Source organism: Colossoma macropomum, unplaced genomic scaffold (genome assembly GCF_904425465.1).
Source record: "Colossoma macropomum unplaced genomic scaffold, Colossoma_macropomum, whole genome shotgun sequence".
Lineage (NCBI taxonomy): Eukaryota > Metazoa > Chordata > Actinopteri > Characiformes > Serrasalmidae > Colossoma > Colossoma macropomum.
In genome coordinates this window covers 25,465,347-25,491,633 of record NW_023494787.1, presented here as the reverse complement: position 1 = coordinate 25,491,633, position 26,287 = coordinate 25,465,347, and the positions used below count along the sequence as shown (strand labels likewise).

General features: G+C 39.6%; 1 protein-coding gene across 2 annotated transcripts; it reads right to left on the bottom strand.

Annotated features, from left to right (window-relative positions):
- Window positions 1-505: 505 nt before the first annotated feature.
- Window positions 506-21,030, bottom strand: med30 (mediator complex subunit 30). 2 transcript variants are annotated; one of them, XM_036566640.1, is made up of 5 exons: window positions 20,944-21,030; window positions 19,150-19,362; window positions 18,610-18,768; window positions 14,853-14,960; window positions 506-1,322 (listed from the first exon to the last, which is right to left on the bottom strand). In XM_036566640.1, exons 2-5 carry the CDS (start codon window positions 19,300-19,302, stop codon window positions 1,227-1,229), a joined length of 516 nt encoding a protein of 171 aa, XP_036422533.1. In that variant the 5' UTR covers window positions 19,303-19,362; window positions 20,944-21,030; the 3' UTR covers window positions 506-1,226. The 2 variants fall into 2 exon arrangements, with proteins under 2 accessions (XP_036422533.1, XP_036422534.1); XM_036566641.1 differs by having other exon boundaries at window positions 19,150-19,442; window positions 20,944-21,018.
- Window positions 21,031-26,287: the final 5,257 nt, after the last annotated feature.

Here is a 26,287-nt window from a genome sequence, read left to right as displayed (position 1 = left end):
TCATTACTGTAATCAATACAGCCATAACAATTTATGTAAAAATACTAGATATTTAAAATATCACAAGAGGCCAGCAAAGGGTTCTCCTTTAGCCTGTCCATGTTGTCTGCCCTCACACACACACACACACACACTCTAACAGCAGGCCACTAACAAGAAGGACAGTACCTCCACACTTTTATTCCTGGCGGGTTCACCCAACACCACGCGTAATATAAATGTGTAGGGGTTTACAGTGTAAAGTCATTGAAAATGTGTTATGTTCTTCACAGAAAATGAGCAAACGCCAAGTAATCTGAGGTTGAAATAATAATAAATTGCATCAGGTTTTTTGGGTAAACATTTAAAATGGGTCCCACAGACCCCAACACCGCACAAGGGTTAAAAAGTTATATTAAATTTGTTTTCCTCTTCCTTGAACCACCTTCTTTTCCATTATTGCTTCTGGACAGTCTGAGGCACTGCTTTAGTCTCTATTAAATCCATTCAAAGGCAAAGACAGAAATTGTGTATGCATGGTATGTCAAACCTTGACATTGTTTTATTTCATTCTTACTGAAGAATGAAATAACAAACACCAATCCCAAAAACAAAGATGCCTCACCTTGAAATGACAACCTACTCACGCAATACCACGGCTATAAATATGAAAACTGTTACATTAAAAGCACTGGAAGGTATATATAGCATCTTTCAGTTATGTAATACATAGCTGCCAAACATAGTTTCTGACATGACATGACATAAGCTTTGTAATGGACAAGCATATTAAAATAAAATAATACTCATCTGCAAAATGCAATACACATTCGTGCTACATTTTTTAAACTATAAGTTAAGAAATATTTAACTTACTCTGAAGAACAGATACATTATGACTTACAAATATTTGGAATACAATTTAGACACAAATTCATCACAGAAAATAAAAGAAAAGCACTCTGCCTTTCCAATTTTCAAGCTGAAAATTGAATCCGAGGCAGCTAAACTGAATGCTTTCTCAACCATGTAGCATGAACGAGCAGCAAAATTTACCCCCTTTCTCTCAGTCTTCTCTCCTTCCTCCTTCCCTTTCTCAATTTTTCACCTCAGCACCCCTCTCCTGTCTCTTCTGTCTTTCTGCTTCATGGTCAGTGAAAACAGACATCTCATTAATGCAGCTTGTGTAGACAATAGTCTGTCTTGCATATACAAGAGTGCTCTGCAAATGGCCTTGTGTGTGTGTCTTAGCTCCTCACAGCCAGCATGGAGTTAATCTCCCAGATGAGGTTTCTGAGCTGGTCCATTATCTGCTTCAGCTGTTGGTTCTTCTGTTTGAGTTTCTGTAATAAAAAAAAACAACAAATCTTTCTTTCAAAGCTGTAATTGCTGCTCCAATGCAAATCAAATCTCAAAATAACACATGCACAAAACTGGACAGATGGAAGAGATTTTTCATATCCAGAATGCTGGTGAATTAACTTTCACTGTAGTTTTAATGGCAAGTATAAATATTAGAACATGCAGATTAGAAGTGGGCGATATGGCAAAAATACATCACGATACTATGACAATTTCATCATGTGCATTATGTATTGTAATATTTCCCTTTTCTAAGGTTTGGCAAGTTGGAAAAGACATAAAAAGCTCCATTATTGCCAACATTTTGCATGAACAAAATCCAGTTAACCAGGAGTAATTATGCTCTCTTTGTAATGAAACAAAGGGTGGTCAGTGTTCTTTACATACTCATAATATGCTCAGAAAAGAGTATTGTTAAGTAATTTATCATGATAATGATAAAATATAACCATATTGCCCATCTCTAATGTGGATTAAATAATGAACGATAATTGAATCATCAGTATGTAGTCTGCGCTGGAAATCCCCTGCAAAAACCCACCAGCACTAATACCTCATTCTAATTCTTAGGTCATTGCAAATCTGGTTTTAAAAAAATCTAAAAAGTTACCAATGACCACCCAAATGCCTGCCAGTGGTATAAGTAAAACAATGATTCAGTATGAATGCTGTAACATTTGACATATCCATATCAGAGAAATCCATCTCCATTTTCCAAATGCAATGCTGACTGCTCATTCACTGTCTGAACTACATTTTGATTCAACCTTCAATGAAAATTGTATAGCACAGCTTGAAGGAAGTGTCAAAATGTTACAAGGAAAAATCTAAATCATTGAAATCCTGCCACTTAACTGCCCAAGTCAGACGGCAGTGCTGCTTATTACATTTTTGAGCTATTCATCCTCATCGGTCATGGTGAAAAAGGCATAAGACCTCTTCTGCTCTTATATCTGGTCTCCTTCTGAAATGGAGTCTCAGCAAGACTTAATATCAAAATGCAAAGCTGAAAACCGAATGTTTTAAATGTAATATACTGGACAGGCTATTTAAAAAGCACATTGCTGTGGTCATCTAGGATCTTTGATGAATTTATTTTGTATCCTTGTGTTCATGCAATTCATCGTTTCTGATATACAGAAAGAAGCATATCAGAAGACGGCCTCTGACAAAGCCACGGCGTATCAGAGGAGAGTTCTGACAGCACAACTTCAGTGCTCAGGAACACAGACGCAGTCATTAGCTTGCTTTTACCGAGGACAATCTGAAGGTGTGAAAACTTTGATATTCCGGCTGGACTACTTTGTCACAAAAGCTGGTACTGGACCGAACACCCCGTCTCATTTTGCTTTTCCCTTCATCTGCTTCTCTTTCCTCCTCAACTCGAGAGCAGATCAAAGGAGCCGTACTCGATAATGCGTGAGGGAAAAGGAGTTTTTGATCAAATGCCGACTTATTAAAATACGAATTCACTCAAATCTGCCAAGTTTTAGACTGTGATTGACAGCCCACCAGAGTTTAAGCTCCTGAGAGTCAGCTCTATTGTAGACACCACTCTGGAAGAGAAAAGGGAGGAAGGGGGTTGTTTGTAGGCAACAAGAAAGCAATAGTTTCTCAAAGCATAGCCAATTATAAACTACAAATCTGTAGCACAAAGTCAATTTAAAAAACAGCAGAAGGAAAAATCTTACAGTAAATTATTATTAAACCATAAAAAACAAACCTGCACCAGTGACTGTGATGCATATAAACCCCTAAAAAATGTTGCATTATAATGTAATTTATTTCACCTTTAATTGAAAGAGGAAGCCCCATTTAAGTCAAGTGTATCTTTTCCAAGACAAATTTAATGATGTGTACTAGCATACATCAAATCAAAGGGCTGTCCAACCATCGAAGCATTTGCTCCATCATCGAAAGATCACAAGCTTGATCCTCAGCAAGTCCACAGCCAAGACAACATAACTGGATGGCCCTCACTCTCCACCATCACTCAGTGTGATGCTAGCCAACGTGGGTATTAGTAATCTGAAGTCCTAACCCGTGTCCAGTGTGTATTTAGGAGCATACTGTGCATGGAATCTGACCATATATTTTATTTGTTGACATCTTTGTCTGTTCTCATCAACTTTTCAATTTTTTTTTACCGTTTCTGATCAACAAAATCAGCCAACCCCAATTGTTGCTCAATGCTTCTTCCTCTGTCAAGAAAAAGAAACTTGTCAAAACAAACCTGCAGTGAGAACAGTGGTGGCAATAAATTAGCCAGAATTATTAGATTAAAGTACTATTGGGACAGAATTAGTTTTATATGAGGAGATGGGTAATGTAAAGATTCCACTGCCTTTTACCTTCCATAAAATGAGCAGCAGAAATAACCCTAGGTTGTATTAATCCCATGTGAATTGACATGTCACTAAAAACACTATCATAACCTGTGGAAAATGAGTTTCTTAAACATGGAGGACCTCAGAAGAAGCAGTTACTTGTGTTCTAAAAATCTGTTGCTGAAATCAATCTGATGTGTTGCCCTACCTCGAGTGTCCTAACTCAAACTCAGAATTTTAAAATATGTACAAATTACTGAAAAGAAAAGACTGATTTTATGTAGTGATGATGACTGTTGGCTGTAAATTTCCAGGCTAAATGCTAAATCAAATGTTATGACATGTTTTCTACTTACTAAGGGCAGTGCATAAATTGAGTAGCCCCTTTCATCACTGTCACTTTTTCCAAGATTTCTATCCTGTGTGATTCGATCATGAACATTACAGACGTCCTGTGGTGAACTAGCATTACCTCACTTCCCCATGGAAAACTAATCCTGTCTAAATAGTACTTAAGAAATGGTGGAAAGGAGTTGCTGAGGAATGTATAATGCCTGATACATGCCATCCTGATCATCTGGAAGGTTGTGCTGTTTTTGTGTCATTCCTGAAGCTGAAAAAGTTTTGGATTAAGCTGTGTGGAAGACCACACTCACAGCTTAGTGGCAAACTATTAGCAGATGGACTTATGCCTCTCTAAGTAATTCTTTATCTGTGTTACTGTATTTGCGATGCTGAGATCAGATACCTGAATAGTTAGCTAGCTAGCTTTGCTTAACTTAGCTGCTGACAGCTAAACAGGGCTGTAGAGTGCTCAAATTTGTGATTAAAATGTGTAAAGATGTAAAACATGTAAAGATAAATATTAAAACACCGGTCATTCTTTGCACTTTCATTCAAGTTTGCTGAAAGACCTTGAATAAAATACAAGTTCTCCGGCATCTAACAGTGTTCTGACTAGCTCTTATGTTAGTTTTAGCATTAGCTCATCTGAGCGGGCAGCTTTAATTGGCAAACCTTGTTCTTTATTAGACATGAAAACTTATCACTTTAATGTTGAGTGACTAAACGATTTCCCTTCTTTGATTAATGTAAACCTTCTTCTTTGCTTGTTTAAATTAAATTGCCCTACACGCATATTCTGCCAGTTCTCAAACATGCATGTCTGCACAAAGCATCTTGTAAAGCCAGTTTATTTCTGAATGAAAAATGCTTCAAATTTACTCCTCTGTGTGCATTAAAAATTTTCTTTATAGTACTGAACCTTTTAGTCTAGTACAGGTGTTACAGATGCTACCAGGCAGATTGAACTGAAGGTTTGACAGAGGCAGCAACAATACCTAAAGGAGGTGGGACTTTCTCAGAAATGTACAAACGGTCAACTGTTTACAATAACATTTTTTTAAACTAGTCCTAGATGTTCCACTCTGTTATATCAACACTGGCCTCCAATCTGTGGAATCAACAAGAGACTACTTTGACAGAATGTCAAAATCTCCTCTTCCAGTATCTTCAGCAAGCAGCTAAACAGCACCGAGGCTAAAAAGGTAACAGCACCTCTTACTCATTTTACTTTTACAAGCTTCAAAAATTAAAAGACACTGAAGAAAACATATTTTGATGTTCACTGTGTAACAGCTGCATGGCCTTCAAAATACACAGGGACACATTATCAGAATTCTTTTAGGAAAAAGATGCTATCCAATAACAAAGTAACCCAAGCTGTACTGAATAACTGTAATCATTACTCTTCAATAAATGTTCTCACTGTTTACACAGGTAAGACTGTAGTGTTTGTCGCTACGGGCACCGATTGTGAGTAAAAAAAACAGAGTACATTATATTGTACTGGTTGATTTCACTTTAAATACATTACATTTACTTACACACAAAATTAAAGCACATTAAAACATGCATCAAAGGGATACAAAAATACAAGCAGTCGGGCTTGTCGTAATAGAAACATCTGCCTTTCTGCTTTGCTGTCAAATGAAAAGCATGATCTATTCCTGTAGAACAGCAGTGTCATTCAGATGGCAGGTGATACTGAAATATTTTAGTGAAGACACAGTGTGTTAGACCAGTATTAATACAGGAGGAAAACTGTGTATTAGCTGTTATGAAATCAGCTCTTTAAATGATTTCTACTAGACTGGACGGCTCAGTCATGTTTTTAACAAGTCCAGCATTACCCTGGCCAAAACTCCTGTCAAAACCGTTAAATGAGGCACTTAAAAGCATCACATTCGTTTTTCACAGCAGATTTTCCTTTTTAACCATAAAAGAGACATCATTTCACATAACATTTTAGGTATTTTTTATGTCTACTCAGATGGCCCGAAAGGGCAGTGGCTATTAATAAATCACGCCAAGGCTAGACACACTGCATTAGTGCTAAATGCTGCCAAATGAAGAGAGGTGTATCCTTTGACACTGATGTCATCAGAAAAAAAAACACAGTTTCAGCACCATGATAGCATTAAACACTCAACTATGGGCTTCAATCCATTCAGTTAGTCAGGGCTCTTATCTACACTAAACACTTTGATCTCTCTCTTTGTGCTGTGTGGGCCTGGCTCCAAAAATCGCCCAGTACAATTGATGAGGGTAGTCCAGGTTTACGGCCTTAGTGGATGATGGCAAAGAGCTTGGAAAACAGTTATATGAGAGGAGGGTGAGATAATGGAGGATAGCATTCCTCCAAGTCACTGAGCCCAGTAAAACAGTGGAAAAACCTCACAAAGTTAATGACACTGAGTAGCAGTTGATCAGATCCACAAGCCCAAAATGTCATCTACTTGTGAGGTATCAATACTTCCAATTAGACTTGTGCCTGGTGACAGTTAACCGAGTTACCATGGTGACAGTAAAAACCCCAGTGACAGTAAAAACTCGCAAACCATAGCCAAACACTAAGACTCCCATATTTGAACATAACTGAACTTTTAAACATGTTGGATGATGGGATATCCTACGTTACGTGAGAGTTGTGCCTTTTTGCTGTAGGATCCTGTGCAGTACCCTGCTGGAGCCCAGCGTTTTTGTATACACTCTCATAAATAAAGGTACGAAACTGTCACTGGGTTAGTATCCCTCTTGTCACTGGGGTGGTGACCTCAAGGGTACTTCTCAGTATCTTTAGTCAGGGAAAATAACTGTACTATAATCTAATGAAATTATATTTTCTAAGTTGTACTGACCCCACACACCTCGTCTCTTCTCCAGGCTTTTTATTTTATTGTTCTGTTTTAAAACATTAGGTTTGTATAATATGTATTTTTCGCCTCGCGGGAAAAACTTTAAGGTACAGAATTGGACCTTAAAACTACTGTTGTACCTCTGAGAGTACAGTTACATTGTTTGTACCTTGATGAATGAGAAATGTACCTGCACAGAACCTTTATTTCTGACAGTGTATCCTACATTAATACCATTTTTTTTCTTAAAACATGAAATCGACATACAGACACAGCTGTTCAGCTGTGCTTGCTGAATGTGCTCCTAGCTCCAGGCAGCTATGATGCCTGTGCAAAACACTATCTATGGCATGGTGTATATTTTAGCACATCATCAGCTTTCAGCATCAGGTTTCACACATCGAACAAAACAGCTTCGTCTCTCAGGAAAAATACTGTCATTTCTCAGCTCCCGGAGACCAGGGTGGTAAGCTTTTGTGTGACATTCACAATTCCATTCTTTACTAGACTGATTACGGTTTTGTGGCCAAATTAAAGAAAACACTACAATCACAACTTAAGTCTTCAGAGAAGAAAGTAAAGGACTAAGCTAAGCGGCCACAAACTATTAGACGGTAAATTTCACTCTTTCTTACTAGATTAGTTTTGTGGACAAATTAAAGGTGACAGTACACTACAACCACAATTTTTACTGAACTTTATTATGTTCTTTTATTAAAACTCAGCTTGCATAGTATTATTAAGTTTTCTCCTGCGTCTGCTTCAGTGTAAAGGACGAAAAGGTAAAGGGAAAAAAAAATAACAATAGCAATAACAACAACAGTTTTTCTTCTGGTAATTTTTAAATGGTTCCAACTTCTGAAGCAGACGAAAGAGCAAACAGTAAAAGTGCTGGAGCTTGGAGTTGGAGCTATGTCAAATAAAAAAAAAGGCAAAGGAAAAAAACAGAGACAACATGAATGCTCTATGATTATTTTTACTTCAGTTATTTCACACCACTAAATCGTCAGTTTATTTAATACTAAATCACAGGCTTTCAAATTTCAGCATCGGCATTGGTAACAGGATATTAGGTTTGGTATTACTTACCAATAAAAATGCCATTGCCCATCCTATTTCTGTCTTCCACTCTAAATAACCTTTTAACCTTATTCTGAACAAACATTATTTCATATCACTCAAGGCGAGGGCTGCTGGTGGTAGCTCTCTTTTAGATAAAGGGCCTCATCTTAAAAATAAAAAAGAGCCTTCATAATACACGCTGTTTCACCTTGGATTCCACTTGGCTAATCCGCCTTGTCACTAGCAACTCAAATCGCTGCTTTTATTCCTGCAGATGGAGCAGGAATTACAAGTCTAACTGTCTGGGAGTGAGGCAAAGGGATTAGACCGGCTGAGGGAGGGAAGGGCTTCACTAATACCACTACTGCACCTCCTCGTTCTCCTCCAGGAACCTCACACTACCACGCTGATCTAGTGGAGGAATAAGGAGTGCAGGGTCTTTTCTGAATAAATCGCACCGAAATGCACAGAGAGGAAGCCAGTCGACACAGCCCACAGATGTAATAAGAGAAGGTACCTGAATTCATGCTGCTGTGCACCAAGAGAACTGAGCTGTTTCTTTCAGCAGGGGTAGACGTCACTAACAAGTGAATGATTAACTTGACTGCTGGACTAATCATCCTAAAAACCAAAGGTGCAGCAAAAAATCCACATCTCTGTGTTACTAAAGGGAACTGCTAATGCAGCATACAGCTGCATACCGTTTGTGGCGCCATCCTCAGTTATGCTTGATCAATAGTTTCTCTTTGGTAAAACAGCAGGACAGCAAACTACAGGCAGACACAGAATGGCTCAAATCGGAAAGAAAAAAATACACAACTGTATTGCTAACCTTGCAGAGACGCACAGCTCTGTAATGCTGCAGGAGGAAACTGTGGTAGAGGGAGAAAATGCACTGTATCAGTGTTGTAGAGAGTCTCCATTGATCAATGTTGTTCCTGAGCATTTTTCAATCAAGCTCTTTCGCCACTCGCCCTCCATCTGCCCGAGATATTGATTGCACTGTTCTTGGTTACTTTGTTTGCAGTAGTTATATAGCAGAGTGCAGATCCATGACTCTCTCATGTGCTGTTCTTGCACCAAATGAAAATTCAATACCTGTGCATGGCAGAAAAGTGCTTAATAAAAAAACTGTGATACATGATGGTTTGATTGGCATCTTTGAAGCTAAAACCTTTTTTCAGTACATTTAACTGGACTGACAGCATACATTTCCTTTTGGTATGGCTGCTTAGCCAATACAGCCTTATTCCCACATTTCTGTCTTTGTATGATGTTTAAACAAAAAAAATCTGATCAAATAAACATGTTATCCCCAGGCTTAAAAGTTAATCAAATCTTCAAAGCAGTGTTTAGAACTGGAGCTAAAGTGTGGGGATTGATGGCTCGCATTAAGCACAGCGACTCCTAAGCCCACCCCACTGTGATCAGACTGAGAGGAAGAACAGCGAAGGGATGCTCGTAGGATCAAGGTGAAGGACGAGTAGGGTAAAGAAGAGATTGTGAAGGAAGGTGGGCACAGGAGAGATGGGCCATGCCTGCGGCACAAACTGATGCAACGTGAACAGACAAGCAAAGAGAGGCACGAGAACAAGAAGACTGTTTCCTTTATAGGTTTAAAGTCATTGCGGAGCCACAGCATAAACACAAAGCTGATATTTAGACTAGTTGCTAAAATGTGTCTTTGCAAAATAAACTGGTCTGAAAACATTTAACCAGGCAGTGCTTAAGATCTACAATAGTTTAAAAAATGTTCACTCATAGCAACGGCATTGCTACAGCAGGAATAACTCTTCTTTAAAGGAGTGCAAAGTGAGTCTCAATCAGTTGTGCCCTTGCATCTCTCCGGCAGAAAGCGCTTTCATCTCACCCCTGACTGTCAGGGGCTTACAGCAACCGAGCCCAACGATCACTTCGCTGGCAACATGAAAAAGAGACAGAGCAGCAGATATCTGTGAGGGTGAAACGAGCAGTAATTCCAGTTTAAATCTCATTTTAATTTTTCCTCTGTTATGGGAAATAAAAAAAATCTGAGCTGGGCACATTAACGAAGAAGGCATTTCATTCAAAGTCAATCACCATGTTGCAGACTGAATTTGTGGGTATATTAAGTCTGTACATTTTTGTGAAATCACAGAAACAGAAAATTTAAAACAGGCTGTTTTCCCACTTTGTTTTCATATACAGGCTGTACAGACTGGGTGCAAAAGATTAAAGTTTCAAAACAGACCAATGTTTACATACTTCATCAAACTCTTATTTCAAAAAGCAAGGAAAAGTCAGTTTTCCACATGTGCCCTTCAAAGAGAAATAATCCCTATCTAAACAGTCTTGGCTTCCTCTAGCAATACATAACAGACCTCCTGAGGATTCAGTTAAGTCCTGAAGTAATCAGGATTGCTTGAACAATTGCTTTTAACTGCTTCCAGCCTACGAAGTACACAATGACACAATAAATGCAAACCAGATTCATGTCCTCCACCTTAAATGCTGTAGACTAATTCCAAGGCATGTCCTCCCCTCATGCTCTGAACATGGTGTACTTTCTCCATTCACGCTCTACAAACCAATTAAAAAAGCCTCTACTCGGCAAACCCACTCTAATGGGCGACATATGAACTGGCTAATCATGTAGAGAATTGGGCACCTCCTGCTAGCAGGCTGTTAGCCCACAGAATGTGCACAAACGTGTGTATGTGTATGCGCGTGTGGGCCAACACAAGCCAGGGCTGAGACAAGCCAGGGTCTCATTATGGCTGATGCTGTGTGTGTGTGTGTGTGTGTGTGTGTGTGTGTGTGTGTGTGTGTGTGTGTGTGTGTGTGTGTGTGTGTGTGTGTTTGTTTATCAGCGGCAGCGCTCCTGCATGCTCCCCCAGCCCCAGCACTGCTCCAGCGATAACACCCGTGCTTGCCGTACCGCCAACACTGCTGCTCATTATGTGCCCACCGGCCGTTTCGGAGGGTCCTATTTGAAATTACAAACATTCTCCTCCATAATATCTCACTTTCTCATTTGAATAAAGAGGACAGACACGGTAATTAACAGGGTATTAAAAAAAGCAGGCGGAGGGGAGAGGGACGGAGTGAGAGAGCGGAGAGCGGAGAGGCACGCAGGAGAATTAATAAGAGCCATGATCTCTCCAAGGCCTTCTTAATGGGCTGTGACAGGAATTTATTCACACTTAGAGCGGTATTAAATCAAACCGCCCCGCTCCGACGAGACACAGCCCGCCACCACAGCACCAGCAAGGACGATGGCCCTCTCGCTGGGGAGTCGGGGCCACAGGGACCACCTCCCACACTGGAGGAGTTCGAGGCCTGCATGAGGGTTAGTGGGTGGGAAGGTCTGACAGGTTTACCATCTCTGAGCCCAGGTACTGCTATAAATTGTCATCCAGAGCTCAATACCGAACCGCTTTCACTTCTGCTGGCACTGGAGCTGTACATCAGCTTTGTTTGTTTGTGTTTAGTGTTTTATGAGGCTACTCTTAGGCTATCTGTAGGTTTAGGCAAATTCAATTTAAAGCATTAATTTGGATTAAAACAATTTTCCCAATCTGCCAACACGTTTCACATCTGAAGTTTGCTTCTTTAGATTTGCACTTCAGCTTACAGAAGTCCATCACACAAGAAGTCTTCAGTTACTTGTTCGCTACATTGTAGCTTCAGTGCAAAACTAAAGAACCATTCCTTTGAGACAGTTTAACCAACACAACAAATCAAGGCAATTTAAGACACAAAAGTTGACACAGTCAACTGAACAAAGATGGAATCCTGGTGACCATTTCAGCATCATCTATAAATGCTAAAATTTGTGGTTAAACAGGTTACACTGGTAATCACCGTTGTTGACAGTTACATCACACAGTGCATCCAGTGACTTTACATGGTTTCTTATAAAAGACATCAGGAGAAAATACCAAAAGACTACATAAAACCTTAAATTCATTCAATTTAAGCCTTTTTAAAAACCAAGAGACACCCAGCTTCACTGCAAAGAAATTCTGAGGAGTCCTTGAAGCAACAGCTGTACGTTCACTATTAATCTACTGATAGAAGTGGGGTGAAAAACTTAACAAATGCAAAGGGGGAAAACACTCACGTACCTGCCTGTGGGGACGCTGTGTGTGTGTGTGTGTGAAGATGAGAACAGTCACAGAGACAAAGGCCACTCTACTGCTCAGCAGACTGAAAAGCCATATTTCATCTACCTCATGACAAACAGCAATTACCCCAATCGACAGATAACGAGGACAGAACCATCATTCAAAGCCAGCATGCCCCAGAAAGCAGCAGGACATTACCATACATACCACAATGCCCAACCTGTGGTCTGGATCACGCTCATTGTCCACAAATATGGTGTCACATGTTTAGAGCCAACATGGAAGACACCACGGCACGAAATCAAAAGAGACTGTGCAGCAACATGGAGCCAAAAGTTTTGGACAGTGTTAGACAAACAAGCCAGCACAATTATTAAGAATTATTAAAAGTATTTGCATAACTGAGTGACATATAGTGTCTGAAGTGTTCAGAAGTTTTAGGCCACCTGAGAAGAAGTACTAAGAGAATAAATACGAATAAATGTTTATACAATACATTGTGAGTTTATGTCTGTCAGTGTGTTAGCTAAACCGCTTCCAGGCCTCTCTTTGCAGCAGACCACTATTTATATTTACCTTCCAAAATCTGCTTTAGGTAATCAGTACTTCATTAAATAAATCACACTTTATAAATACTAAGGGTGGTGAAATTTAACAAATCGTGCAATTGTATGGTGTGCTTCAGGTCAAGAACCAAAACTGTGATCTTTTAACCATCCCACAAGATATAAGAATATTTTGAAACTACGAAATTCTCATTACTTTCACAAATAAATTATAAATTACAGTATTACACATTTCACTGAGAATGGTATGGATTCCACAAGATGTTGGAAGATTCTGGTCCATGGTGACATGATTGCATCATGCAATTCCTGCAGATTTTTCAGATGCACTTTCATGCTGTGAATCTCCTGTTCTACCACATTCCAAAAGTGTTCTATTGGATTCAGATCCAGTGATTGGGAAGGTCACTGAAGAACACTGAACTCATTGTCATGTTCAAGAAACCAATCCGAGACAACTTTTGCTTTGTGACAGAGCGCAGTATCATGCTGAAAGTAGCCATTAGAAGATGGTAAACTGTGGTCATGAAGGGATGCACATGGTCAGCAACAATACTCAAATAGGCTGTGGCATTTAAGCGATGAGTGATTGGTATTAATGGGCCCACACCATTACACCCCCTCCACCAGCCTGGACTGTTGACAAGGGAGGTTGGCACCAAATTCTGACCCTACCATCTGTGTGCCTCAGTAGAAATTAAGATTCATCACACCAGGCTATGCTTTTTCAGTCTTCAGCTCTCCAGTTTTGGTGAGCCTGTACCTTGCAGCTTCAGCTTTCTGTTTTTGGCTGACAGAAGTGGAACCCAATGTGGTCTTCTGCTGTTGTAGCCCATCCACATCAAGGTTCGACGTGTTTTGCGTTCTGAGCTGCTGTTCTGCTCACCATAATTGCACAGAGTGGTTATCTGAGTTACCATGGCCTTTCTGTCAGCTTGAACCATTCTGGCCTTTCTCCGTTAACCTCTCTCCTCAATAAGGCACTTCCTCATGCAGAAGTGCCACTCACTGGATGTTTTTTCCTTTAATGCACCATACTGAGTAAACTCTAGACACTGTTGTGTGTGAAGATCCCTTAGATCAGCAGCTATAGAAATAATCAAACCAGCCCGTCTGGCACTAACAATTATGCCATGGTCAAAATCATCAAATTTTTCTCCATTCTGATTGTTGATATGAACATTACCTACAGCTGCTGGCCCGTATCTGCATGATTTTATGCACTGCACTTCTGCCACACGGTTGGCTGACTAGATAATTGCATGAATGAGCAGGTATACAGGTGTTTCTAAGAATGTATGAATGTGTGAGTGTATATTATTGCTGAAAGAAAAAAAGCAATTACCACACAGACAGTTTGAACAATATTCTCAGGAGGATTAAAACCTGATTAGCAACAAAGCAAATCACAAAAACTACTGCATTTGTGACTTTGTGAAATGAAATAAAACTCTAATAATATCATATAAATTGACCCCTGAGAAAAGAACTTCCTCCAATTTCTTTTTTATTGGATTATTTACATAAATTTTATGCTACTTTTATGTCCTCATGTAAAAATTCCATCTAAACATCTATCCATCCATACATCTATGCATCCATCCATCATTCCTCTCATGCTTGAAAGCATAACTGGCTGTGCCCGAAGAGACAGATGCAGCGAAGCGGCTAACATCTGCTCCCCACATTCTGCTGCGTCGCTGACCTCCCCTGAGTTCCCCATCCCTTATTCCCCCAACATGTTCTCCTCATCCAGCATGTAATTTGCAGCTGGCCGTTTGGCCAGCCCAAAGCTCCAGGGCTCATGGCGCTGAAACCCTGCTGCCTCGCCTGCTTTCACGAATGCAGCTCATTTTAAATGAGACCATGGTGATGGTTAAACATGTCCAGGCAGAACATGGCATCAGTCAGGAACACTTGCCTTTCTCTTTATTAAAATAAAGAAAAAAAATGTTGTGTTGGACCACCAGGTCAGATTTCTTCACAGACACTGATGGATCGTTCAGTTCGGCACAGTTTGGTGGTACACAGGATGGTACAAATAGAAACTGATCATGGTTGGGTTTCCCAAAAGTATCTTAGCACAAAGACAATTCTTAAATGGCAAAGCGAGTAAATGGTAGAAATGGCAGATGATCTAAGAAGCTTTTGGGAAACAGGGTTTAGTTTAGTTGGGTTCAGGCATGTATCGTACAGCAGACTGTATTGTACTTACTGTAGAGCACAAAGATGTTGTGAAGAGACTGTACTGACCTTGTTGACCTCAAGTACTTCTCTTCTCTCCTCACTGGCTGAACGCATCTGACTGGCTCCACGGTCATCTAGTTTTGAACTGTCATCCTCTACATAGGGGATGAGTTGCTGCAACAGAGAGAAAAACAGAAATCAATGTAACCTAATGGACAAACTAAATGAGTCTGTATGGATGTATACTCAATTGTCTACAACATTAAGATCTCCTCACATTTGCTAATCCATGTTAGATACATAAAGAGAATTCAGTGAGGAACATTTTCTTGAAATTAGCCTCTACTGATCCTTTCACCAATATTTTATGCAGATGTAAATGCATTTTAAATTAAGGATACATCAGAAATCAGCCTTTTATCTTAAGAGAAAGTTCTGCCCTTAGATTGCTGGCATGCACATTCTGAACAATGTATACTGGAAAATTGAATCATTCATCAGCAACAGACCCACTATCACACTGAATATATGAAAGCAATAGGGGTTGACTCTTCATCCAGATGTAGAAAAAAAGAGAAGAAATGAGAAGTATGGGGGTCATTACACAGGCTCTGCTTACAAGTGGTTTCCAAATGGCAACTGTATCATAAATATCAGATTTTGGAAAAAATAATGACGCACAGTTTCGGCTCAGAATGGTTCAGGCTTAATTCTGCGGTCCTTCTAATGCCGTCTTTCTATGCTTTATATTATATTATTGAAGTGTCCATGTAACCCTGTCAGTGAGTTTCAACTTTCAGTCCTCCTTCCTGAGGCAACATTTCTTTGTTTGAATATGCTGTCAGAGGCAGGGTATGTCTTGACACATTGCATTTTTTGCTGCTTCTACATTAGCTGGGAATCCAATTTCCATGACCTGATTAATGTCTTGTATTGCTTAAAATATATAGTACTGCTTAAAAAATGCTCTTTCATAGGACCATTCAGTCCACCTTAACAGTAACACATTGGCATTCATATTAACAGGAACCACATGTACATACTGCTTTATAATTAGTGATGCACAATGATATAGGAATCCTTTCAGTATCTGTAGATATTTGCTTAAAGAGAAAAAAATATTAGCATCAGACAGAAATTTAGATTTTCCCAATATTTCAAACTGCTATTTGATTATGAATTTATTGTGCTCCAGAAATGCAGAACATTTGGGTGACATACACACACATACATATACATATATAAATTCATATATAAATATATTCTATTTAGTCAACACACAATATAGCTTTTTTTCTTTTGATACAGTTTTTCTATTACTTTATCTACCACAGAACCTTCAAATAACCAATTTCAAATATGGTAACTGTAGCTTTGGAACAGCCTTGGATTCAGCCACAGCTTGTCCACAGTGTTCCAATTACTTTGCCATATTATTCCATGTTCCATCCAGGGTTTGTTTCAGCCAGTTTCACATCAGCCTCCTAACCATTCATTCTTTTTGTAAACAGTTCCATCCTGAGATGACCTTGACAAATGGTCAATATTAGTCGTGCAGAGTGTCACCTCTGCTTAAATAACACTGACACCTGCTGGTGCACAGAATCAAAGATGCTACAGTCTAGCACTCACAGAGAGATACATGAGCATGTCATGCAGGGTATGAAAGCTGCTCTAGCCTAGACTAATAGAATGTGTTGCCTGCTGAAACAGCATTCAAGAGTATATTTCAAACAAAAGCCAGTAATTCTCTTCCAGCAAATCAATTCAAATAATCCACAGTGAAGATGAATTTACAACTGTCAGGCAAGCCCAGGTTCAGCATTTATGGTAAGCCACAACAACTAAATCCATTTTATTCAATTTCAAAGTCAGTTCCAACTCAAGATGCAGATTCTTGATATAAATATTCATAGGAAAGTTGGTAAAACCAGTACCAAACCTTTAAAAAATACACAGCTTCTGTTACATGACATGCTATAACACATATGTTTGCCCACAATGCTATGCATTATTTATCTAGCACTCAATGAAATGCTTTGCCATATGAATAAGGTAGAACAAAAATTCTGACATTTCAGTGTCAGCATAATCGCTCATATTTTTGTGGGCCTGTGGGTTTGAGGCCAGCCTTTACAGCTTTCGTGCTGTCACATGCCAGCCGAGCAGCCGAGAGGGGAAAAAATCAGATCATATGAGCAGAGAAAAAGAAAAAAAAAATAGCCAAAAGCCTCTGGCAGGTTTATCGAGTCAGTGCAGCAAACCAGAACCGGCTGACTGGTGCAGCTGACAGAGAAGGGACAAAGGCAAAAGCCTGAGATCGAATGAACTCCGTTCTTGTTAGGGATGACAAATTCAAGCCGAGGACAAAGAAAACAACTTGAATTTCCAGCCAAACCCATATAGAGTTTTCAAAGTAGGAGTTGTGTGCTGGCAGCAGGCTGTGGTAAAAGGAGCAAAACGATGGCATGTTACTCATAATTTGGACAATGAGGGATGGCTGTGGTTTGCTGCTTGACAGAAAAGAATGACTCAATGAGGTCTGCCCAGTCTCTGTACTTTGAGGGGGAGAAAACGGATGGAAAAAAAGTTGAGCGGTAAATGAAATGACATTGACTTTTTTATGCAGTGCAGGAAATTCCAGAGCACTGAGGAGCCAGTGACTGCTCGCAGTGGAAAACGCTGATGCGAGCGGCTTTGCCAGCTGTTCGGTACAGAGAGCTGCGGCTAATTAGAGCCGTGATGAGGTAATGCTGCTGCCTCCATTATCCCACTTCCTGTTTGGAGAGACAGGTCCAGAAGCTCCAGAAGAATTGATGGAGCACCTGAAGTCAAACAGCAGAAGCCAAGCCAGCATAAACATCCAAGAGAAGAAGTTACATGACGGAGATTCCAGCGGACTGGGTGAATGTAAATCTTTGAATATACCTTTAAAGACCGCCTTTCAAAAGTGTCAGTCATGCCTTTCCATATCTCTTTTTAGGACTAAACAAAAACAGGACTAGAATCCCTTGTACAAGACTAAAGGGAATAATTAAAAGACTAAAATGGCCACAAAATGTCCACTATTCTGACTAAATGTCCACTATTCTAAGAATAACTGACTTTCAAATGTGAAATATATATGTTGTACTTCTGATACAATACATCAGAATTCAGCAGATGTTGTGACTGTCTGGTATTCATTCACACATAATTCAGAACACATTCTCCATAAGTGATCCCCACCTAATACATAATGTAAACACATTATCTTCTCTGCTTTTGCCTGCTGTATGCATTCGAATGCTGTCTGGAGCAAATTTCAGAATGGCTGTGAATAGACAGACAGACCAAAAAAAGACAACAAAAACAACTTGATTAAACTGATGAAAACTGTGCTTTTAAGTCAAGACTGCAAGATAAACCAGGGGCAAACCCTTCTCCCAGGAGATCAATAGCTGTACTAATCAGAAGCTGGTACATAAACACTTGCGGTCCTGTGCGCAACAAAAGTCCCTGAAGAATGGAGAGAATTAAAAACATTCTTTCTCACCTACTTTAAACTCAACATTATAAATGATCACACCTCTGACTTTTTCACCAAGACACATAAGCTGTTTGTCCACATAAATTTAGCTGCATAAAAATGGAAACAGTAAGACACAGCAGTACTGATATGTCACTGTATGAAACCGACTGCAAGTAAGCAATTGTTTCTTACACTGAAATCATTTTTGACTACACTTATTCTGGTATTACCCAACAAGGCTATTCAAGGCCTGTGCTATCAACAGCTATCATTTCTACAATGACCTGGCACAGCATAAAAGTGATTGCTAACCTCGGGAGGTACAGGGTCAAGACCAGCGCAGTTCTCGTTGCATTTGTCATAGACAAGGCGCAGTTTGCGGAAAAGTACAGACAGCATGCGCAAGTGCTCCTGTAGCTTGCCCAGCCGGTCCTGATGAGTATTAGGGTGGTAGGTGACCCCATTTGGCAGCTGGGAGTAGGCAGGAAAGAAGATTTGAGATAAATAATAATAATATATGAATAATAAATAATAAAAACAATACTAACAAGACAAAACGTTAATGTAAAAAAAAAAGTCAAACTCTTGTCCTCAGTGATGGGAAGGGTGGTTACCAAACAGAAAAGCAGTGCATTTCATAAATGTTTCTCAAAAAGGTTCTTTGTTTTTTAGTGTATTTTTATCAAGAGAGTTCAGGTTAGGTCCAGGTTGTTGTTATTTTTATAATTTCATAGTCAGCTGGGTACATGCAGGAATGTTCAGATCCAAGCATGCAGGGGGAAAACAACTGACCTGCACATCTCTACTTGTCACGTCTTTTCATCCATAATCATAATGACATACTGTGCTTACCTGCATGTTTCTAAGTAGCTGAAAGATCTCCATGGTTCTTAGGACTATGTCCTGCACGGTTTCCTGCCCAATACGACACAGCGACGCCGTGTTCACATCCCGCGCGGCTTGTGCCTGTTGCCCAGGGAACTGGGCAAGCGGAGGGGTTGTCATGGGGACAGAGGGGAGGGGGCACGGTGGCAGGTGGCTACTCAGCGTCACACAGTGGCATACCTAAGACAGAGCCAACCTGAGATTATGGACATGTGATAGAGCTGAACGAGCATGTTAGAATGGACATGTGTAGTCATGAGCTGTGAGTGAAGGTGAATAAGTGTGAAAGAGAGAATAGAAGGGAAAAGGACACACAAAAACAAGACTTTACAATGCACTGCTCAGGTTTCTCATCAAATATGATCATGAATATATCATTCTTATAGCAATTTATAAATATACTATGTCTAAATGTATACAGACAGACCCCATAATTAGTGAATTCAGCTACTTTAATCAATCAGTTGCACGACTTGCATAGTCTCCATAGAAATGCATTGCCAATGGAATGGGATGCTCTGGAGGAGCCACACATGAGCCTAAGGTCACTAAGCCAGTGCCTAGCCTCAAATGCCCCCTCCAGCACTGGGCTATCCCAATACCTTTGGAATGAGTTAGAGTGGTGTTTGCAATCCAGAACTAATCATCCAACATCAGGACCTGACCTCACTAACGCTCCTATGGCCTCATTTGCCAATATCTTCCTATGGTTTTTCTTAAATTTGTTCTTGAGAAAGGTCCTAAGAAACAGTCATCAGATTCATGAGGTGTTCTTAAACTGTAGAATCATTCACACCTTTGTGCGTAGATTCTGTTTTTACCTAAGAAACAAATCCCAAATAAGAAGAAACTGGTGAATGTCAGAATCTTTGAGAAAACTGCCTAAGTAGGTTTTAAGAAGAAATTTATTCTTAAGAATGGTTGGTGAATGAGGCCCCATGTTTCAACATCTAGTGTAAAGCCTACCCAGAAAAGCAGAAGCTGTTACAGCAGCAAAAGAAGGAACTTTTGATTTTGGAGGAAAAGGTGTATGAGCAGGTTTTAGGGTCATATTTATGGTCATCGACATGAACCAAACCCTGACTCTGTAGAAACTTCAGAAACTATAACCTAGCTAACTTAGTCCAGCTATAACCACACTTGATCCAGCTATTCACTACTATCCACAAACATAAGAAACATCAGCAGCGAGCTATATTTATTTGAAAACACTCGACTTAAATGTGTGAAACATGCGTCCTTCCCTTCTGGGGAGAATGAGGACCGACTAACATAATTTATTAATGATGTCTTAATGAAGTACATCCATTAAGAAAGGAGAGAGCGCTGTATGTGCAGCACGTCTCAGCAGCCACATTGGTAGCATTACTAGCAAATACTAACGTAACGTACGCGACACACCTACAACACCTGAGTGAAGGAAACCTACCACCGTTAATTATGTCTGGCTATATGGTTATAATAATAAGCATATATGCAGGTCTGTTTACGAACTAGTCTGTCTTGTAAACTGTTAGCTGCTGTATTGCTAAACATCACATTTCGGATATCAGAAAGATGACTAGCTCTGACGGCAAACGAAACAGCAGCCGCACCGTCAATGAAAACTAGGATAGCACAGCTGGCTGCAACCTGGAGCTTAATCAGGTCTTGGAGCTGCTATAAAATATGTACGGAAAAAAGAAACCCAGTACCTCAATTCCACAGAAAACTGGCTGTTCTGCTAAATGTTTATCTACAGTATTCTCGGCGGACAGTTACCTTTAACTCCACGTTAGCTACTTCTGTCTGTGTTGTTTACAAGATGTCATATCATTCCTCTTCTCCGCTCTCTGGTCAGGAATCGCGAGAGTTTGAGAGACTTTACCGTAAAGTATGTAAAGAAAGCTCATATTTATTCTGCCATCGGAAAAAAGGAATATATTCTTCTCCTTATGACGAGATTTTGTTATTTTAAGACCAGTGAAAAGTTTGGTAGGTTGTATTTTTCAGTAAACGGTGGAGGACATCCCTCTAAATTCACATCTTCAAACTCCAAAATTGAATTAATTTTGCTTGCGGATGCAGCCCAGCGCGACATCTAGCGCTCTTTTATTATCAGTCTCAAATCAAGAGCTGTTTAGATGGATGTCTGACAAATTGTATGTTACGTACAGCTTTTTTCAATTCTTGACATGCAGAAAAAGAAAAAGTCATTCTTAGCTTTGACATGAAACGGTGCGTTGTAGATGAACTTACTGAGTTAGATTTTCATTTCATTTTTTACAGCTGTGGTAATAGAAACCAGGGTCAGTGTCAACAAGGTAGCCATATTATTTACTACCCAAAAAGATTAGTGAACCTTCACGTGTCTTCTGACATTTATATGTAATGTTGATAATGGTAAACTAACGATAAATCTGAAAATAAAAATGAGTTTTCTTTGGGTGCCTTTTTGGCCTTGACCTCTCTGCCATGAATGGATCAGAATCAAACAGACTGTAATTTGTAAGTGAACTCTGTTCTGATTGGCTGCCTTGTATTGTACCTCATTCAAAAAGTTGTCCGGGCTGAAACACTCTTTATAACTTCAGTGTGAGTGGGCGGAGCTAAACTGCTAAAGGCTAAATGGGTGGGTACATGTAAATACGTTGGCTTTCGTGACATCATAAAAAGAATCAGTTCAAGACGGGTCGTTTTTGCAGCTTATTTTCCATGTATGGATTATATGGACTGGGGAGTGAAGGATACATTTAATTTCATCATTTTAACAATGATTACATACTACATCAAACTTTTATTTAAACAAAAAATGGTAAATTCAGTTTTTAAAGATTGAGGCTCTTTAAGGCAAAATCTTAACTCAAAACTGTCAATAAATCACTGTCTCAGTTATCAGGCAACATGTTTGTAAATATTTTTAATGTAGCTTTCTGTGAGGTTGCTTTTAGAGACATCAAGAGCTTCTGGTTCCCATCACTACCACTGTAAACAATTCTGACTCTGGTAAGTTTCTTTAAAACACAGCATTTCACATCAAAACACTTTGAATGACCGTTTGCATCTTAGTTATTGAATTATGCAGGAAATTGAAAAAAAAATGGTAGAATTTCCCTTTAAAGGACTGGAATTCACATTTGACAATACACCTGCCAAAGAAGTTCACTTCAGTCAGAAAAAGTGATGAATATCACAGAAGAATCACATATGTGGATCATTACCACAACAAAGGCTTTTTCAAGCTGACATTTACCACTTACTATTTTGAGACATTTTTAATTCCAAAGGAGTCTGACAAACTGTATGTATGTGTAAGAAATCAGTTCTTAACAGCTACAATAACTGCACACACTAATCATTATATAGAGCCAGCTGGATCTGAAAGTTTGAAACTTCTTACTAGTATATTTCTCAAGTCCCAGTGATTACTCTGCCATGTAACAACCTCTTCCACACTGAGAAGACATATAATTGCTGCAGTAGACTCATGTTGGTCCAAATAACTTTCTGCTAATCAGAGAAAATGACCATCATTTGAGAATCCAGCATCTATAACTCTGAGAAATGAGTTCAGTGCTTTATTTTAAAAGGCCTGCTGTACGTCCTTGGGGAGGGCTAGAGCAGGGGAAAGTGCAATTATTCTATACACAATAGGCTGCTGTTAGCTATTCTCCGAAGTCCATTAAGCTGCAGAGGGGCTCCCACCCATGCAAGGCCTTGTTTGTGTTTATTTGATCAGCCTCATCCTGCAAACTGTAAGAGGATTAACCCAACAAGAGAGTTAGAGGCAGAGGCAGAGATATAGCATGTTTCTAAAAGGAGGGAATGGAAACTGAGAGGTTGCACACTCTCGGCCTGATGGGTATTCCTCTGAGTATTTCATGAAGCAGTGTCAGGGGCTGGGAGATAAGAGAGCTTACCTCTGAGTGTACGTTTGAAAGAAAGAAAAGAGAAAGGAGGGGGAAGGACAGCGAGACCATTAGGCAGCAAGACAAGCCTGAGGTTCAAACTGTATGTGAGATTTTTTAGAAGTATGCAACAATTATCCATCCTGGGTGAAATTTGTCAGTGTGGCCAAAATTCATTGGCAAGCTCAGAAGGTGCAAAGCTATCAGATACAAGAGTTTGGTTTGTCTTGCCAAAACTGCAACAAAGGATGCCTTTGAATAGTAACAATGCCTACATGATACTGACCCCACTGGAATGTATCAGTATGAATGCTGGCCATATTCACTGTGTAAGGCATTGCAAAACCTTGTGGCTGGTCTTGTGGTGGCCTGGAGCTGTTTCTTTCTTTGAATCCTCACCATTCTGCACATATTACACCATAAGCCTTATATCAGAATGATATATAATACTACACTTTAAAAAGGGGGTCCTTTATAGGCTCTTTAGTAAATGCGAAGGTTATATACAGAACTGTGACAACTCAAAGGCCATTTGAATGTACATGATTGCTGTCCAAAAATTGTAAAGAGATTTAATTACAGGTAATTTTGAGCCATTTTATTAATCCATATGAAATGCTCACACAATGTGAAGGGCAGCTGTTGTGTTCAAATTACAGAAAATTGAGATACTACAGTATGTTCTTTTTAAGTGCCCAAATCCTTTTTTAAATAAAAGAGCTTGTTGTGTAATCACTAGGGGCGGGAATCTCTAGGCACCTCACAATTCAATTCGATTACGATTCAGAGGGCTGCGATGCGATTATAAAACGATTATCGATGCATCTCGATGCATCTTTTTTTCTATACAGCGTTTCTATTTTCCTACTGTGTGAGGACTTGGTACTTTTAAAACAGTATTTGTAATGATCCATAATGAATTTACTTCCAATATCTTTTATTAATAAAACAAATGGAAGTGATGTGGCAAGTGAACTAGAAGACTTTCATTCACTGCCTTTGGAGCACATGAGACGCTGCTGCCACTCATCTGCGATAAAATGCGCAGTTACGGTGAGATAAGATCCAGTGGTAATGGATGACCACGCAGCGCGTTACAGCCGTCCCTACCCGTTTAATTCAGTGATTTTATAACTTCGGTTTTGGTCTCGTTGTAGAGACAGGGGGGGATCGCTGTGTCAGTAAAATATCTTCGAGACAGGACATGCGCAACAGTGCAGACTGCAGGTCACATAGCAACGATGCGTTATTCGCATTTATAAGCAGCGCAGTTGGTTTCCTGGTACGTTAAATCTGCAGCGACAGACGGTCAAACGCTAAAAAGTTGCGAAGATCAAGTCGCTTCTCTTTCGAATTTTCCCGTTCCACCTTAATGGTGCCGCATTTAGGTTACATTTGGCGCCTCGGAAAGAATTTAAGGAACGGGTAATTTCGAACGAGAAGCTGGAGAATGAGAAGCGACTTCAGCCTCGTAAAACAGTCGAACAATGAGAGACATTTTAGAAGAAATTATTGAACTTTTGAGGAAAAGTTCCGGAGGGAGAGGGGAGGAAAGCGGCTGTAGCTGAAGCTTAAAGCAGAGCGAAGTAAATCTGCGCTCTCGTTTATATTGTGTAGCCTATACTAGGACATTAACACATACTGGACATTAAATGTTGCGGCTCCCAAGGTGGTTTGATTTTTGTTGAAAGGACAAAACGTCTCTTCTTATCATTTGGGTTGTGACTCCTGACCTAACCTGGCTTTTAATGCAGAGGGAGCCGGTCGGATTTCTCGCTCATCCATGTGTGTTTTTGTTATGTGCCGCCACAGAATGTCCGGGCGCTGCACTTACCCACTTCCAAGTTCCGCCTTTTACGTTCCGTCGACGTTATAAATTAAATATTCAGAAAATCGATTTTTGGCATTTGGCATTGGAATCGATTCAGAATCGTTCACGTCCGCATCGCGATGCATCTAAGAATCGTTTTTTTCCCGCACCCCTAGTAATCACTGTTAAAATTTCTAAACGTACCCTTCACTCCCCAGTCTGTACGGTCCATATATAACAAGTAAGCTGCAAAAATGGCCTGTTTTGAGTTTATTTTTTTATGATGTCACAAAGCCAACACATACATACATACATACATACATACATACACTTATTCAGTCTACAGCAGCACCCACTTACTCTGAAGTTATAAAGATTATTTCAGCCCAGAATGCTTTTTGAATGAGGCACAATACAGCACATGAAGCCAGAACTGAAATCATTCACATATTTCAGTCTGAAAGGCACAGTAACACAGCCTGTTTAATTGTAAGGGACATTGGAAAATGGCCATATAAAAAATAATTAAGACCATAAAAACTACACAGATTGACCTCAGGGGAAAAAAATAAATATAAGAAAAATGTAGCATATAGACCCTTAAAAGAACCTTTTAAAATGGTTTTATTTAGCATCAGCATTGGCTATGTTCTATACTATAAAGAGCCCTTTTAGCTAAGAGGGCAGTATAGGTGGGAAAGGTGGGAAAAATCGTTTCTTTTGATTTCACCATTCATATTTCTGATGAACAATAAACACTATAATCTATGTTGTATAAAAAGTGACATGAAGAACAATAAGATCAAACAAAAAACGTTTTACAGTTTTTAGTTTAAACCTATTAGGTAATGAAATATGTAAATATGTATCTAAATTTAACAAATGTGCCTTGTGTAAGCTACGGTCAAATTCAACTAAGATAACGTGACTTAAGATGGACAAATATGGCACTTAACATGGACAAATCCAGAAAACAGGTATAAAGTAGACTACAAATTGTTTGATAACTACATCTTGGCACTCTGAATCAAAAATAACATTGAGGTATCTAGACAATCCCATCATCTATGCACTATCATCTATGACATAATCTGATCATAATCTATAAATCCTAATTAATAATCTACTAGGCACTTTGTGTCATGACATAGTGCAGCACCTGAAGAGCCAGGGCTCACAGTGAGAGCGAAGGGTCAACACCACGAAGGTGTCAGAATTGAAGGGTCAATGTCACAGAAGCCCCTGAGACCTAATAGAGCCAATCTATCACAGTGCCAGACCCTCTATTACACACAGGGGCTCTCAAGGTCAGAGAGAAGTGCTAGCATTAAACCAGGATCAACGTGAGCAACAAGACAATGACCGACTATGTTTCTGTTGCCGAGCAACACTTAGCCTTCAGAGTGGG